The 15142-nt window shown below is 49.4% G+C and overlaps 1 protein-coding gene across 2 annotated transcripts in view; it reads left to right on the top strand.

Moving 5' to 3' along the window:
• The window catches only part of LOC8040410 (TAR DNA-binding protein 43), a 31146-nt gene extending 17965 nt beyond the window's left edge, over positions 1 to 13181 (top strand). Inside the window, exons 2-4 of one of the 2 annotated variants that reach the window (XM_029970160.2) lie at positions 2351 to 2541; positions 4560 to 4700; positions 9861 to 13181. In XM_029970160.2, coding sequence (XP_029826020.1) covers positions 2351 to 2541; positions 4560 to 4700; positions 9861 to 10832 — 1304 coding nt within the window. In that variant the 3' untranslated portion in view covers positions 10833 to 13181. Of the gene's footprint in view, positions 1 to 2350; positions 2542 to 4559; positions 4713 to 9860 lie in introns of both variants that reach the window. The other variant, XM_040213935.1, reaches the window with a different exon arrangement.
• Positions 13182 to 15142: the final 1961 nt, after the last annotated feature.

The following is a 15142-nucleotide window of genomic DNA, read 5'->3' as shown; positions in this document are numbered from 1 at the left end:
ATTCCCCCTCCCCTCACCACCACTTCCTTCCTTTAAATAAACAATGTAGATTATTTTATGAACCACAAGTAATAGAGCGTACTCGCAAAACGTCTATTTGGCATAAGAAAGCGTAAGAAAGGCTTTATTTAAATGTTCGAGCAATGAACTGCTTTTCTTACTGTGCGTGACACAGATAGCACGAACACAATTCATATTGACATTTTTACGCAAGGGCCATGCAGAATTTAGTGTATAAGAACAAATTGATGCCTCGTAAGTTGGTGCCCAACGGAAGAACTCTTTACCGAATTGCTTGTTTAAAAATAACAACTTCTCAAACATAAAAATAAAACAAAATAACACCACTTTTTGGGGGGCCACTAAATTTACTGATTCACTCTGTTAGCGTTGATCGTGCAGCGGTGTGCGTACATTACGCGACACTGTTAGCGGAAACACGACATCGGCGCTTTTGGTATTTTCTTAAGCAATGTATCGACTCGCACTAAAATCTACTGCTTAGGTTGGATACTCGCATTAACAGTTTCCTAAACATCATTCACTTCTAACAAGAAAGAAAAGTGGGAAACACCGGCGATAGTTTGTTTATGCTAACTGCGTGGCGTAGGGTACCTAAAAGTTTTTTTTACAATGTTAAATAAAATTCTGTGTCACGTTAAAAAAATTGTCTGCTTTTGCTTTAGTTTCTTTGAGACACCACAAATACTTCGAAGTGGTGGCCCGTGCTATGGTACCGATACAAGCAACGTTGAACCATAACACGACACGCTAGACTCGCCAAAAAGGGTTTTAATATTGTCTTATTTGCTCCATAGCCGCACTCGATGAAGAATGTAAACAGCGAGTCTAGCTTACATTTCGTTGTGGGGTACGGACCGCACGCTTATCCAAGTGGCTAAAAGCGACCCTCTAAAACTTTCTAAAATTGACATCCACCCTTGATGCCCTCTCACCTCAGCTGGTTGTTGGGAATGTGTAAATATGAATTTCATACATTTTGCTGGCCATCATGTTCTGCGAGTTAGGCACAAAACAGGGCATTTTAGTAAATCGTTTTCAAAGGCCCGCTGCCACTTCAGGCGCGCGCTTCAGAGAATGCATCGAAGTGGCAGCGCGAGCGTCCGCTAAATATAGCGTGGCCTGAAAACATAGTGTGCTAAAGTTCTCCAATAATTTGTGCTCGCTGCTAGAAAACAGAGACCTTCTAGAAGATCCCCGCGCCTGGTACATCATTTTCTTTTGCATCGATCCCAATTTGAGGCAGGTTTGAGCGTGATAAGCCGCTTTTTTGAAGATGGAATGTTTTGTGAAGATGTAAGTCATCCTTACATATTCAAGTCACCACTTCTCGCGCATATGTTTTGAGCTCCTTGATAAACCGAAAATATCTATGAAACGTTCCTTCAATGGGTGCGGGGATGCATCGCAGCTCTCAAGTATGCGTTTACTTTGCCACGGGCTAAACCAAAGACCTTCGACAGCTGAAATTCGGTGACTGCGCGGGCGGAGCCTTGCAGCTCCGTAAAACCTACACCCGAGGGGCTAGGCTTAGTGAGCGCCAAAAAAAATGGGGCAGATTACGCGATAGGAGCTGAAGCTACCTGTAAGTCACGAGGTCGCTGCTGCCGCACCCATCGCCCGTCGCTCAGAATGGGGATTTTCTCGGCTTATCCTCTCAGAAGAAGCCGGCGCAGACCCCTCGCCTCGCCGTGTTACAATACAAGAAAGAAAGAGGGCGAGGAGGACTTTCCGCCAGGCGGAAGAGTATTTCTGCTGGTCCCCCTTTAAGGGAAAAAAATGCGTAAAGAACAATTTTTGCTGCCAAAATGTGTTTGACTTGGTTTGTCATTCACTTATATATCTACAGTAGCTGCGTTAGACATTGCCATGAGCATCATGTTAGTTAAAAGACAAATGAAGAACTTCATTGTTCAGAGAACTGCCTCTTATCATAATTCATATTGTCTGTCCCTTTGCAAAAATTTTCGGAATCCGGGTTGTTCAATGTTGGAAAAAGTGGGCTACCTTTGACTATTCTTTTCAAGGAGAGCTGTCACTGCATAATTATAACCTCATACAAGCTACACACTTTGTAAGTGGCATCATGGTAAAATAAGAGTGCACTCAACAACATCCTGGTGACCAATAAATAACTGTAAGCGCCGGCACTGCATGTTGTCACATCTGGTACAAGCTACATACTCTGGGAGTGCCGTCGTAGTGGGAAATTGAGAGAGTGCTTTCGGAAAGACTTCTTACCCCGTTTGCTCGACGTAGCCAGTTAGTTTCAATGCAGAGTGTATTGTTCCATGTACTTAAGGGGTTGTCCTTCCCTGCCTTTGTGCAGACGCCTGCCTGCACAACTCTGAGAACAAGCGCAAGTCGGACGAGCAGCTGGAGAACAGCACAGCCAAAACGAAGCGGCTGGAGAATAGGCAGAAGTGCTCGGACTTGATTGTGCTCGGCCTGCCCTGGAAGACCTCGGAGCAAGACCTGCGCCAGTACTTCGAGTCCTTTGGGGAGGTCCTCATGGCACAGGTGGGCTGCCCATGGGAAAGGCTGGAGGTTTGGGTTACGGAGGCCACTGAAAGGCTGAGCTGGTACTACCTTTGAAGTTGAGGGACCTCGTAACTCGCGTGAACCCCTGGGCCAATGAACTGATCAGTGTGGGCCGGTTTGCTGATCAACGCAAGTATCTGTGTCGACGGTTAACCCACCCGCAAGAGGGGATTTTCAGGTCATACGACGAGCTTTGTGGTCAGAAAGTACCTAGTGTTCCAGCCGATTTCCCTCAGCATACGTAAGACTTGCCTGTCATTTTCTTTAATTCTCGCTTAAAGGGGCCCTGCAACAACTTTTTGACTGGTTTTAATTTGCACCGAACCTGAGCTCACTAAACGTAATAAAGAAACTTTTTTTTTTTTTTTTTCAAATTTTGTTTTATTTTAAAAGTTATAGGCAAATTAGAATTACAAAAACAAGCAAAAAATAACCTCCTTCATGACGTCGTAGGTCCTGGCTTGAGTGGCCGTGAACTAGAGGAGGAGAAGTGAGCTCATCTAGCGCTCACGGCTGCCGCACTCCGTGTCGACGACTCGAGAGGGCGCCACTAAAGCACGTGTTGGATCGGCTGTATGAAGCATGCGGCCAGGGCGGCTCGCATTGCATTTGCTGCGCGATTAAAGACTGATTCGGCATAACACTTCATTGGCCATAAACGACAGCAAACACGGGGTAAAGATCAGTTCAGAACGGGAGCCACTTCGCACTGCCATACCGCCAGAGGGCCAAATCGCCAGCCAAGCCCACGCCGAGAGCCTTCGGAAAGCTCGGAACCGGTCAGATCCTCGAGCCGGTATACGACCGCAGCGCTGCCGCGTACATCCGGGACCTTTCTATGCTCGCCATTCGTGGGAGCGTCATCCCACTAGCCCTTTCTAGTGTGTGCCGTTTTTTCCGCCGCTTGGTGGCGGGTTTGTCAACGGGTCTTTTCTTGTTTCCGTACTTTATAAACTGCATTTATTTCTTTTCTGATCTAAAATACTGAACAAAAACTACTTTCATACATAACTGAAACGGTTCGCAACACTTATATTTGGTATTTCGACTAAAAAGAAGCTTTTAGTGGCTCTGACCAGTAGTAAGCCCAGGACCAAAGACGCCACATTTTGCGCGCTTTCAGTACCGCGGGTCGCCCTCGTCGGTGGAGGAGGTTTCCGCGTCGTCCGGTTAAAATATGACGCACTGATATTTAGTTACTTTCTCCGTGCTCACTGGCTTGCCCGAACCCCAAGAGACGTGGAAAACGCAAAAAAAGGTAGACGCTTAAATATGATTGCGGGCCCCTTTCAGACAATGCCCCCTAGATTGAACTCTATGTGCTGTTCCTGATATGCATGTATGGAGTTGATTTCACTTACGTTTTGAGTCTCTTAACTGTTTTTCTGACTGTGAGATCATGCTTAATTCATCAATGCGAGGATGAACTTAAGGCAGCCTTTTGTCTGGAATGCTAGGTACCCTTAGTTTCTCGTCCCCACATAGCCAGTCACGTGAGCTCAATATCCCTCTTGTAAGTGAGTTAACCGCCAGGAAAGATGCCCTCATTGATCAGCAAACTGACCCTGGGGTGGTGTGGCCTCAGTGTGTTGTGTCTCTTGCTCTTTGTTGACAGAAGGGCTTCACTGCATAGTCTGGGGTTTAAAACTTTATCGGGTGGAAAAACACAATTCTTTGATGTAGTTTCCTTCTGCGATGGATCCGATACCCACATTATAGCCTACCACTTCGTTGAGAACCGTACTCATCTTGAGAGCTGCCCCAGATGCAAATCAAAGCTCGCATCGGCCTTGAAGTCGGTGGCACACCACTTTGCACATTGACTCTTATTAACAGTACAACTTCAAACATTTTTGCTTCGCCCGATTGCTTCAAGGAGGAAGGCCTGGAGAAAGCAGGGCAATTTGTAAGCCCAGTTTCCGCAGACTTCTCCACGCAGCATCGTGAAGCACGTGCAGCGCCACCCAGGGCTGACGCCGGGTGTCTGTGCCACGCAGGTGAAGAAGGACCCCAAGACGGGCCAGTCGAAAGGCTTCGGCTTCATCCGCTTCTCGAGCTACGAGTCGCAAGTGCGTGCCCTCTCCAAGAGGCACCTGATCGACGGCCGCTGGTGCGATGTCAAGATCCCAAACTCCAAAGTGAGTGCTCAAGTAAGGCCAGCCCTCCCTGTTTCTCTCCCCCCTCTCTTCTCAGCCCCTCTCTCGTCGGGGCGCCGGGGCAGGGTCCACTCATTCCTCGAGGTGGAAAACCGGGGCACGGTTCAGTTTCATGCCCCGTAACGGTTCGTTCTTCGGCCACTTGACGTTCTAGTACCCGGTTCGCTTGGACAAGGCTTCTCATCCTCTTTTTTTTTTACGACTGCTATTCTATGTATGTGTATTAAGAAGACAGAAGAACAAAGAGCGCACTCTGGGGAAAAGCCTCCAGAGCCTCGTGGGTTTTAGCTCGCCTCTCCAAACTGCCGCTTCACCTCCTGTCATTGTAGATTTCGTCCTGTGTAAAATCCTCTCACTCATAATATCCTTGCAGTATATATCATCGTACCCTTCCTTTTCATTTGCGGCTTTTTTTTTTTTTTTTAAGAATTGGTTTGTTTAAATTGAGCTTTACCGATTGATTTCTCTACATGTCAAGCTGTGGTTTTGCACTCAGCTGACGTGCTTTATCAACCAGACTTTTTAAACTGGAAATGTCTATCTGTGAAATTTGGTAAATCGATTTGAAACCCATTTTTGTCCCTAGTTCAGATGGCTCTAACATCTAGCCGGGATATGTTTCGGCCGGCTCAAGAGATTATGTGCTTCTCCCTGAAAAATGTCGGAAGACTGTTCTACCACATGGTTTTCACATGTGAGGCATTTGTGAGGATTTGAAACATCCTGATGCCTTAATTGATTGCAGATCCGAGTAGAGAGTGTAGCTCCTGCTTTATTCAATTTGTGCACCTTGAAATACATACCGGGACAGCAGTGTCGAGCGTGCGGGCCGTTTTGTCTTTTGCAGCAATCAGGTCTATGTAAGCCAGGTGCTCTATTTCTTTGCTTCATTCCTCAATGGTTGTTTCTAGAAGGCGCACAGCAGAGAGAAGGGTATCGGGTATGTATTTGACACAACGACAATGGGGGATGCTCAGTGGTACGGGCCAAGGGAAAATCGTGGACTCCTTAGGGCATTCATCCTACGCAAAAATATTTTTGTAGTTGAATCGAACTTTGGCTGCGTAGAAAGAGAAGAGAGGGAAAGTTCTACTGCATGTTGGATTTGACAGTTGCTGCCATTAGTACTGCGACGTGTGCTCTCTTAGTAGAAGAGAGTTTCGTATCCAAGTTCTGTTTTGTCAGACTCTTTGGTTGTACGTTTTCCTCAACAAGGCGGCAAGTTCTACAACTTCTACTTCATTATTTGCCGAGTTATTTTAAAACTTTGTGTGGCTTTACCTTGAGCTGGCTGCCACTTCGGTAGATCTTTTCCAATTGTTGCATTGCGTCGTGGCTCTCGCGATCTTTCTTCAACATGCGTGTGAATGGTGGTCGTGCCAGGTCCATAGACGTAGCAAAGAGAGGATGCACGTGCGGACGTGTGGAGTAAAATCTGCACCAAAGTTTGGTGCGAGCTTCTTTCGGCTCTCCCGTGTCCCTTACTTGGGCTTCGCTTGCCAACCTGTCGTCCGAGTAAAATGGACACCCCGGTCGTTTTGCCCGCTGCCCTTTTCCATCAGGTTGTTCCGACCAGGTACCAGAAGAATGTTTCGGTGAGAGAGGGGGGGAGAGAGGGTGGTGGGGCTGCGAGAGAGCGGAGGAAGGCACCGGCATTCGGAAGCTTGCTGCGGAGAGCCCGGTGGGGTTGTGTTGGGGAAGCAAAAGATGTGACCCTTGCGACTGGTTGCATACTTTGTTTCACCGTGACTTGGCAAAGACCAAACGCAACGGCCCGTTCTAGCCAATCGGGGCAAAGCACGTGACGGCCTTTACCAAAGGCACAGGGGCGAGGGCGTAACCCAAGCAGTGGAAGAAGGGGAAAACAAAGTGGCAATGCAGGTGAGTTGGTTTATTCTCACACGTTATACAGGGCGTAACGAACGAGGACGGAGACAGGCAGGAAATGGGACGAGTGTCGGACAAGGACGGGCCAGCGCTTGTCCCGTCCACCGCCACAGCCTCCTTTATCCTAGGAAGTCCGTCAATTCCACGACGGAGGCATTGAGCGTGCGGCCGCCAGAAAAAGGCGAGGAGCAGCGCCGAATGGTTACACGTGTGGTAGCGCAAAGTCACTGCTGGAATAACCCTTCGGCCAGCGCCAATGATATGCGTGGTGGCCTTTTCGCGAAACAGCGGCAAACCGCAACAGAGAAAATAGAAAGGAGGCTGACTGGCACATGGAGAAACGGGAGAGGGGCGCAATAGAGGAGGGTTGACGCAAAACATTCTCCTTTCCCCGCAAAATAAAAAAAAACGAAAAGGAGCGCATTCATGTTTCCGGATTTTACCGCTGGGGCATTTGTTTGGCGTTACCAGAGAAAGCCCTGCTCTCGGATCTCCTTTCCCCTTTACAGTGGCCACATTCTTTCGCGATTTGACAACCTTTCTAGGAATAAAGGAGGCTATGCCACTGCCCACCTGCCCTCGTTAATTGTGCCCTATATCACCGATTTGAATGAAGAGGGATGGAAAGAACTCCCCTCTTACCTAGACCCTCTTTTATGTGTCCCAGACATTGCTTTTCTGCCCTTAGAAGATTAGTTCATCAGTCAAAATCAATACAAAAGGGGCTGTCACCTCTTGCCGGCCTGTTGCTCATGTAATCATGTGTCTCCTTCCGACGGGCCGACTGGCTCATTGGGGCTATGGTCTTCGCCGTTTGCCAAGTTACTGTGAGACAGAATATGGTGACCTCCAGTAAGTTGAGGCATTTTGTACACTGTTATCTGCTGTCCATTGTTGGCATAGTTTGCACGTAGAGTATAGCAGCGTGTAAGTTAATGAACTCAACTCTATGGGTGAAACAAACAGTGTTGCACTTTAAAGGGGCAGTGCAACGGTTTTAATGTTGAAAGAATTGCCAGTTTGCATTTTTTATATTGTTCATACAAGCCCAAGTGACCAAAAACGCGTCACCTTTCCCAAAAAAACGGCTATTCTGCTGCGTAATCGCAAGGCAAAAAACGAATTATTTGCCAATCTGCGGCCGCCTGTGGCGGCTACGGGAACTAAAATGACGGCGTCTCTGGGGGATACGCGGAAGTCAACAAACCCTGTCCCCCTCCGCTGCTACACTCGCTGTCAGCCCCATAGAGAACCGTCCTTTGTGTCCATCGCTTGCCGCGACCTTCGACGAGGCTAATCCTTTGAAAGTCCACAATCGCGGAGGAAGCGGCTGGGGTCTCTGAAGAGAGGGCCCAAGGGGAAACCACGTGAACCCCCAGAGACGTCACTCGAAAATCGGCGTGGAGAGTTGAGAGGCACTTCGACCTTCGATTTGTTTCATTTTTTTAAATAACAACTAGCGCTCGCAAGAAAATGCGGCTTTCGGTTTTTCGTTCCATAGGTGACGCAGATTAACTTCCGCACTTAACTGGCCAAAGTCTGAAAATCGTTGCACTGCCCCTTTAATGACGCCTAGCACCCTGGGTTGTCGATCTCATAGTGAATATGTTGATAGCAGTCTCCTTATGTGCCAAGAAACTGAGGAAGAGAAGGAGATGAAAGCATGCGGAGAGTTCGGAACACCGAGCTCTGGTTGGAATGATTGGTAGGTAGACACAAGGCTAGCTGCCTTTGTCTCAACTCAGTCTTCAAACGCGTCCGCACAGCGGTAGACACAAAGGAGCCTCTGACCATTTAAGCTTTGCATCTACCCACTAATCATTCCAGCCAGAGCCTGGTGTTCAGACGGCCCTGCATCAGTGTTTCCAAGGCTTTTTAGCGGTTATCAAGTCACATTAGCATATTTTCTGTCAGTCTGAAATGTCCTGCAACTTACATTTGTCAATCTCTAAGAGCCTAGTTTCTGTGGTAAGTTAGAGTCATGGGGTCGGCATTTTTGCTTACTTACAATAAGATTGTTGCAAGGATGATGCTTGTGACGCCATTGAGATGTCGGGGGCAGGCGCTGAAGCAGTGTCATAACAGTCGTTTTTGGCCTATGCCTGAAGTTTAGCAGTTTTCCAAAATTCCTTTTGCGTTTTTTTTTTTTAAATTTTTGTGTTCGCCACATTGCCTCTTGCGCTGTCATCTCCTCCTCTCCCTCAGTTTCTAGCTGTATCAAGAATCCTTTTTAGTGGTCGCAGCAATCCGTTACATTGAGATAATAAGCGTCTGCAACAGAGAAGATAACAAACTGGAGACATGGAAACAAAAAACAACGTACACAACACCGAGACGGTGTTGTGTACTTTTCTGTTTCCGTGTCTCCGGTTTATTATGTTGCCTTGTGTTCGTCAGCTCACCACGGCCTCAGTCATTTTTGAGTAATAGAGAACTTTCCTTTGAGTTGATAAAAACCCTATAACAGGGAGAAAATCTTGAATTACGGCAGCTAGAAATATCAAGAAGCATCAAGTGGTGCTGATTGGCTGGCCTGTGTGAAGTCTAGGCTGTATGTACCCTTCTTTATTAATGAGATTAAAGTTAAAATTGTACGAGCAAGTGTCATAACTGGAGATAGTGTGTGTATGTGCATTTCTCTTTGTAATCTGGAATTTTTTTTTAGGCTCGATTAGCATTTTCCGTGCATCTGTGTTTGTGCAAATGAAATCTCCCCAATGAAACTCCTCCAGTAAGGCTGTGGATCGTGAGCGTTTATCTCTTCCCAAATAGTATATAAACGTGAGCTTGAATAGATTGCGTGTCTTAGTAAGCATATACCAAAAGCTGAATTGATATACTAGTCAAAAAGTTGGTAAAGAGGTAGCTGTGCTATTGCAAACTAAAGGGCCAGCGAAAGATTTTACCAAGAGTAATACTCCGAGCCGGAAGACACAATCCCGAAAATTTTGACTTCTCTCAAGTTGTTTGAAAAAAGTACTCTAGCCATGCCTTAGACTTTTTGAGTCAGGTATCGCAACCACTCGACGATATGCGACCGGTGCTTTTTAATACGATGCGGTCTCTGCTTGACGTAATGGAGTCTCTGACCATTTAAGTGTTGCAAGGTCCCATCCACGACAAAAGCTCTGGAGGCTGCATCGAACAATATCCGAGGTCCGCCATGTCCGCATCCAATTTGTCGCCCGCAACCTCATGGGCCAGTTTTGGGGACGGGTTCCCGCGGCAGTGTTCATGCCCTGCGTGTGGGCGCAGGACGGCCAGGCGTCCGAGCTGAGCCGCAAGGTGTTTGTGGGACGGTGCACGGAGGACCTGACCTCCGACGACCTGCGGGACTACTTCTCCAAGTTTGGGGAGGTGACGGACGTGTTCATCCCCAAGCCCTTCCGGGCTTTCGCCTTCGTCACCTTCGTGGACCCGGACGTGGCCCAGTCGCTGTGCGGGGAGGACCACATCATCCGGGGCACGAGCATCCACGTCAGCAACGCCGTGCCCAAGAGCGAGGCGCCCCCCGGGGGCGGCCAGGGAGGGGGGGCCCCGTCGGGGGGCCACCCGGGGCACCATCCGCACCACCCACTGGGGCCCCACCCGCTGGCCGGCAGCGCGGGAGCCGGACGCCCGGGGGGACACCGGGGGGGCCACCTGGACGTGGGACGCCCCCCGGGGGCCCAGGGGGGTGGCTACGCGGCCCCGGGCCCCTTCCCCGGGGCGCACCACCTGGCCGCCCACGGGGGCTGGGGCCAGGGTGGGGCGGGGGGACATCCCGGCGCCCACCCGAGGGGCGCCGAGCTGCCCAACCTGGCAGCCCTGGGCAGCAGCCTGGGCATGGGGCCCCTCGGGGGTCAGGGGGGCCAGGGCGGGGGGGTGAACCCGGGCGGTGTCAACACGACGCCCCCCACCCTGGGCATGGGGGCCCTCAACCTGGGGGCGGCCACGCTGCCCCTCAGCTCTGCGGTGGTGGCGGCGCTGGGGCAGGCGGCCGGGTTCGGCCTCTTCGGGGGCTCCTTCCAGGGGGGCGCGGGGGGAGCAGAGCCCCCCGGGGGGGGACCCCCACCCCCCAACTCGGGAGGGGGACCGGTGGCCGGGGGCTCGGGGGGTTTCCTGGGCTGGATGGGGCAGGGGGGAGGGGGGCAGGGGGGCGGATCTGGGGACGGGGGCGCGGGGGGAGGGGGCCCCTGGCCCCAGCGGGAGGGTAAGCAGGGCTTCGGCATGTCGGTGTCTCCCTGAGTCGCCCGGGCATCCGTCGCCCCTCCGTCACGGAAGGGCGGCCGAAGGGTGCACGCCCGCCGGGGCTTCGAGGGGGGCTCCAGAAACGTCCGACCTCTATCGGGACGGGACCTCGCGTCGCAACGGTGCGCCTTCCTCGCCGTCCCGAGCCCCATGCCCGGAGCCCCAGAGGCGGCCTGGCCGGCCCCCGGGCGGGAGCGCTTCCCCGGTGGCTCTTCCCCTTTCTCCACTCCTGCTTTTACTTGCCGGGGCGATTGCAGTGTGTTCGGCATGTGGGTGGTGTGCTTGGTGGTGTGTGCTGGTTCTGAGCCTCCTTCCCGTCACCTTCCTCCCGAGTGTGCCTGGCATGCCCCTTCGAAGCCCATGCGAGTGTCACGTGTATTTAAGGCGTGTGTGTGTGTCTGGAGGTGTCTCTTCTCTCTTCTGCTGTACATACACATATTTAGTTGGAGGGTGCGTTGGTTTCTGGCACTCTTTCCCCTTTCTGCTGGTTTGGTCGACGGCCCGTCTCGGCCAGTTGTTTGTTTCCACAAAGTAGACTAAGGGCGTCCGTAGGCGAGTGCATGGGAGTCGTTGCGCAATTGAAGCGGGTGTGCTTGGACACAAAAGGGGTTGGGGCCAGGGGTAAAGGCGGTTTCGCCTTTACCTCCGCCTTTACCTCCGGGAGATCGGAGTAAAGGCAGTTTCCTCGACCGGTTCGTGGGGTCGGAGGAGCCCATCTAAAGGAATGTACCGAGGTCGGCCCGAGCGGGGCATGTTTTACCGTACCTGACGCAACACTGTCTTTCTGGGGCCCCTCTCGCGGAACCGCGGGAACAGGATGGCTCTCCGCACACGTCCTCTTTCTCCCGGTCACGAGTCTGCACATTGCAGTTTAAGGGCTCTTGACTCTTCAAACGCAAAGTTGGAGCCGAAAGTTTGCAGAGTGCACCTATTGGACTTGGCCGACTAAAGCATGGTGTCCTTGTTGCGAGAGTTCAGTCGGTGCGCTCCCTCGACCTACGTTCCGACCTTGCATTTGACGAGTCCAGGGCCCCAGCCGGCGGCTTCTCGCTAGTCCCTCCCTTCTCCCTCTGGAGGATACCTTCCTCCCCTCGGCTCCCCTTGCAGCTGGATGGTGATGTTATAGCAAAGCGGTCGTTCTTACAGTGTTTTGGATGTTGTGCCAGGGTGGTCTTTTGTGGGGACGGTTCCTGTTTTAAACTGGTCACCTTAGGCTCTGAAAACCACGCTTTTCATTTGGAGAGATATTTTCTCATGTCGAATTGTCAGTCTCTCCGTCAACCAAGCGTGCAGAAAGGGGGAGATGGCTTGGGAGTGGGTGGGGAGGGGTGTGTGTTGCATCATTGTTGCCGCATCACTGCGCTTGCTTGTGCTCGGGCTGAGGGGACTGTCTGGGGTGCATCTTTGAACTGAGGGGGTTGGTGAGAAGGAACTTCTGCTTAGCTGCATAGTTTACGTCGAGGAAAGACACACGTCCGCCTGGTGTACATGGCAGACGGCTTACCTGCGTCTGCCCGAGCTGGGGAGGGGGGGAAGGGGAGGCCTTTTCGCACCGCTGTCCAAGAGCGTCGTCGGCGTAGTACGCTTTGTTTTCTCTCGGTCGTCCCGTTTTTATATAATGGTCTTCTACCCGTGTTGTTTTCTGGCATGCATAACAAGTGTGTGGGTGTGTACATAGCGAGATGGATGTAATCATCTTCATTGGAGTCTGGTAACACCTGGCATTAGCACTTTTTCTTTCGAGGACGGGGTGACGAAACACTATGTGAGACGTGGAGAGAGCGTCGTGCAAGCTGTGTGCTTTTCTCCTATGCGTTTTTTTTTTTCCTTGTGGGGTTTATAAGCTGTTGTGTTTTAGCGGCCTCTGCTTTTTGGTGGGTTCTTTCGCCGGGCGGGCGGAGTGGAAGTGTGCCGTTTTTTTTTTTTTCGGGCGGCCGAGTGAATGGCGTGGTTGTCGAGGCTGATCTCGCCTCGGCCGGCACTCGTTAAACCGACACACACGGGTCGGACGTGTCTCGAATGTTGCGGCTACGGCCTCTGTTTCAAGGTGCTGTTTTGGCGTGCTGGTCTTGTGAAATGGCTTCTTTTTATGAGCCCCGCCCGGCGCAGGAACCCTCCCGGGAGAGGCTTGGAATACGAGTGGCGGGGTTACCTGTTGTTTTTGCTTTTTTTTTTTCCTTTCCGACTGGAGTCACGTAGGGCTCGCTGCTGCTCTTGCTGTAAAGTGAAAGTAACCACATACTATCTTTAGTTTGTTGCTGTGGGTGGAGTGTGTGAGTGTTGTGTATGACTTGTATGTGTGTTGCGGCGAACAAGGAAACGAATAAAAGCCGTTTCTGTATCTGACTCTTGCAGTGTGCTGTGTGGATGTTGCGGTTGTGGCCTGAATGATCATAAACGCGTTCTTTTGGCTTTGCAGTTTGAGAGCTTGCTTTGAGGTTCTGTGCAAAAAAAAAAAAAAAAACTTGATTGGATGTTTTTGTGTTTACCTTTTTAGCATTCACGTTCAGCTTCTCTCTCAGATAAAAATGGGTCGCTCTGGTTGGGGCATTCGGCATTGGGGGAGCTTTTTCACAAAGATATGAGTTAAAAGGATACTAGATGGAAAACATATCGTGAAATAACGGGCAAGCGCCCACTCAAAATTTCGAGATAATTATGAAAAAATGGGGGATGGGCACTTGTCCGGTCATCAACTCCACATATAAATGCACTGTGCATTATTTCTCAGACCTTACAAATTTGGGAATAGGCGCGTAATGTGGTATGGGCAGATGTACGGTATTCTACGGTAATTTTGGATTCAGAACATTGTCAAACTGCTGCAATGGTGTACAAAGTATGATCACAAATTGGGAGTGCTCCTTCCAAAACAGCATCTTTGAAAGCTGCTCCTTAACTGCCTCTAAAAGGTGTAATGAAAATTTCGTTACGAGTGGGCTGATTGTTGTACGTTAAGTGTATTGCACAGAAAGATAATTTTTTTACGCAAAACTCTTCTGAGACCTGTACTGAACAGTACTGCTCGGGTGCTGAATGGCTAAACCATTTGGCAAGCGCCATTTACTTTTCGGAAAAAATTGGTTTTAACCTGACTGTCGTTACGTGTGTATAGAATCTCGTGTACCTTGCAAGTGTATTACCTAAGTAAGTGCATATAATACAAGCCCATTATGTGCTCTGCAGATCTGTTTTCCATGTAACTTATTTGAAAATCTTGAGACTGAATGCTGATGTTGCTAATGCACTTGGTACAATTTCTAGTGATACCAGTGAGATCCTTTACAGGTAATTGCATTATACTGTCATAGTGTGCTCAAAGAACGTTTGGTCATTTTCCTGGAGACATCAGTCTACTCCCAGATAGGAGGTTGCAGCCCAGTGACAATGACTCTCAGGTAAGCACAGGTCCCTTATGTTTGTGTATATAGTTTATGCCCTTGTTTTCTTGCAGGTCCAAGCTAATAAGTTTTGTAGTATCGACTCACAGGGGTAATCATAGTTTTTGTATTATTCCCTGGGGGAAGAAAACTAATTGCATTTATTTTTATGCTTGTATTTTTATAATTCAATAAAGTTAGTGTAAATTTGGCCCAGAAATTAACAGTTTGAATGTATCGGTGTACTCCAGATTGGAAATTGCAGCCCAGTGACAGTGATTGTCAGATAAGCACAGGTCCTTTATTTTTGTGTGAAGAAACTGGTGCCAGCAATTAAATCGAGAAACATTTTTCAACCTTGCTGGTGGAGATATCTGATTTCACATAGTTTATGCCCTTACCTTCTTGTCCAAGCTAATAAGTTTGGCAGCAACTGGTAGATTTTGTGTTATCCCCTCGGGAAAAGAAAACTAATTGCATTAATTTTTGTTTGTATTTTTGTAATTCGATAAAAAGTAATGTGAAATTAGCCCAGAAGTTAACAGTTGGAATGTACAGAAAGAAAAAAAAAATATTTTGATGCCAAATTGAATGTGCATGAATGTCTTGAGCAGCATAAGCACAAAACGTCTTGTAGACATCTTATTTGCGGTTTTTGCTTGATATCTGAAGAGCAGGGTTCATACGTATGTACAGTTTGGAGGACCATTGCCTTTATTCTTGATATCCAGGTTGCTTTCCACTCTGCTCGCCTGTGACTTTAAAATGTGGTATTGCTCTCCACTTAGCCCTTACTAGAGCAGATGTGATATTGAATTGAAATAATTTTTTCTTACCCTAGGTGAAAGACTACCGCATTTAAAACTCCCCATTGGATACGTGATGAGTAGCAAGTTTTGCATGCCTGTGCTTCTCTAAAGCATTAAA

The sequence above is a fragment of the Ixodes scapularis genome, unplaced genomic scaffold (genome assembly GCF_016920785.2).
Source record: "Ixodes scapularis isolate PalLabHiFi unplaced genomic scaffold, ASM1692078v2 PGA_scaffold1__304_contigs__length_218370807, whole genome shotgun sequence".
Lineage (NCBI taxonomy): Eukaryota > Metazoa > Arthropoda > Arachnida > Ixodida > Ixodidae > Ixodes > Ixodes scapularis.
Note: the sequence above shows the minus strand (reverse complement) of the source record. Positions and strands in the feature narration are given on the sequence as shown.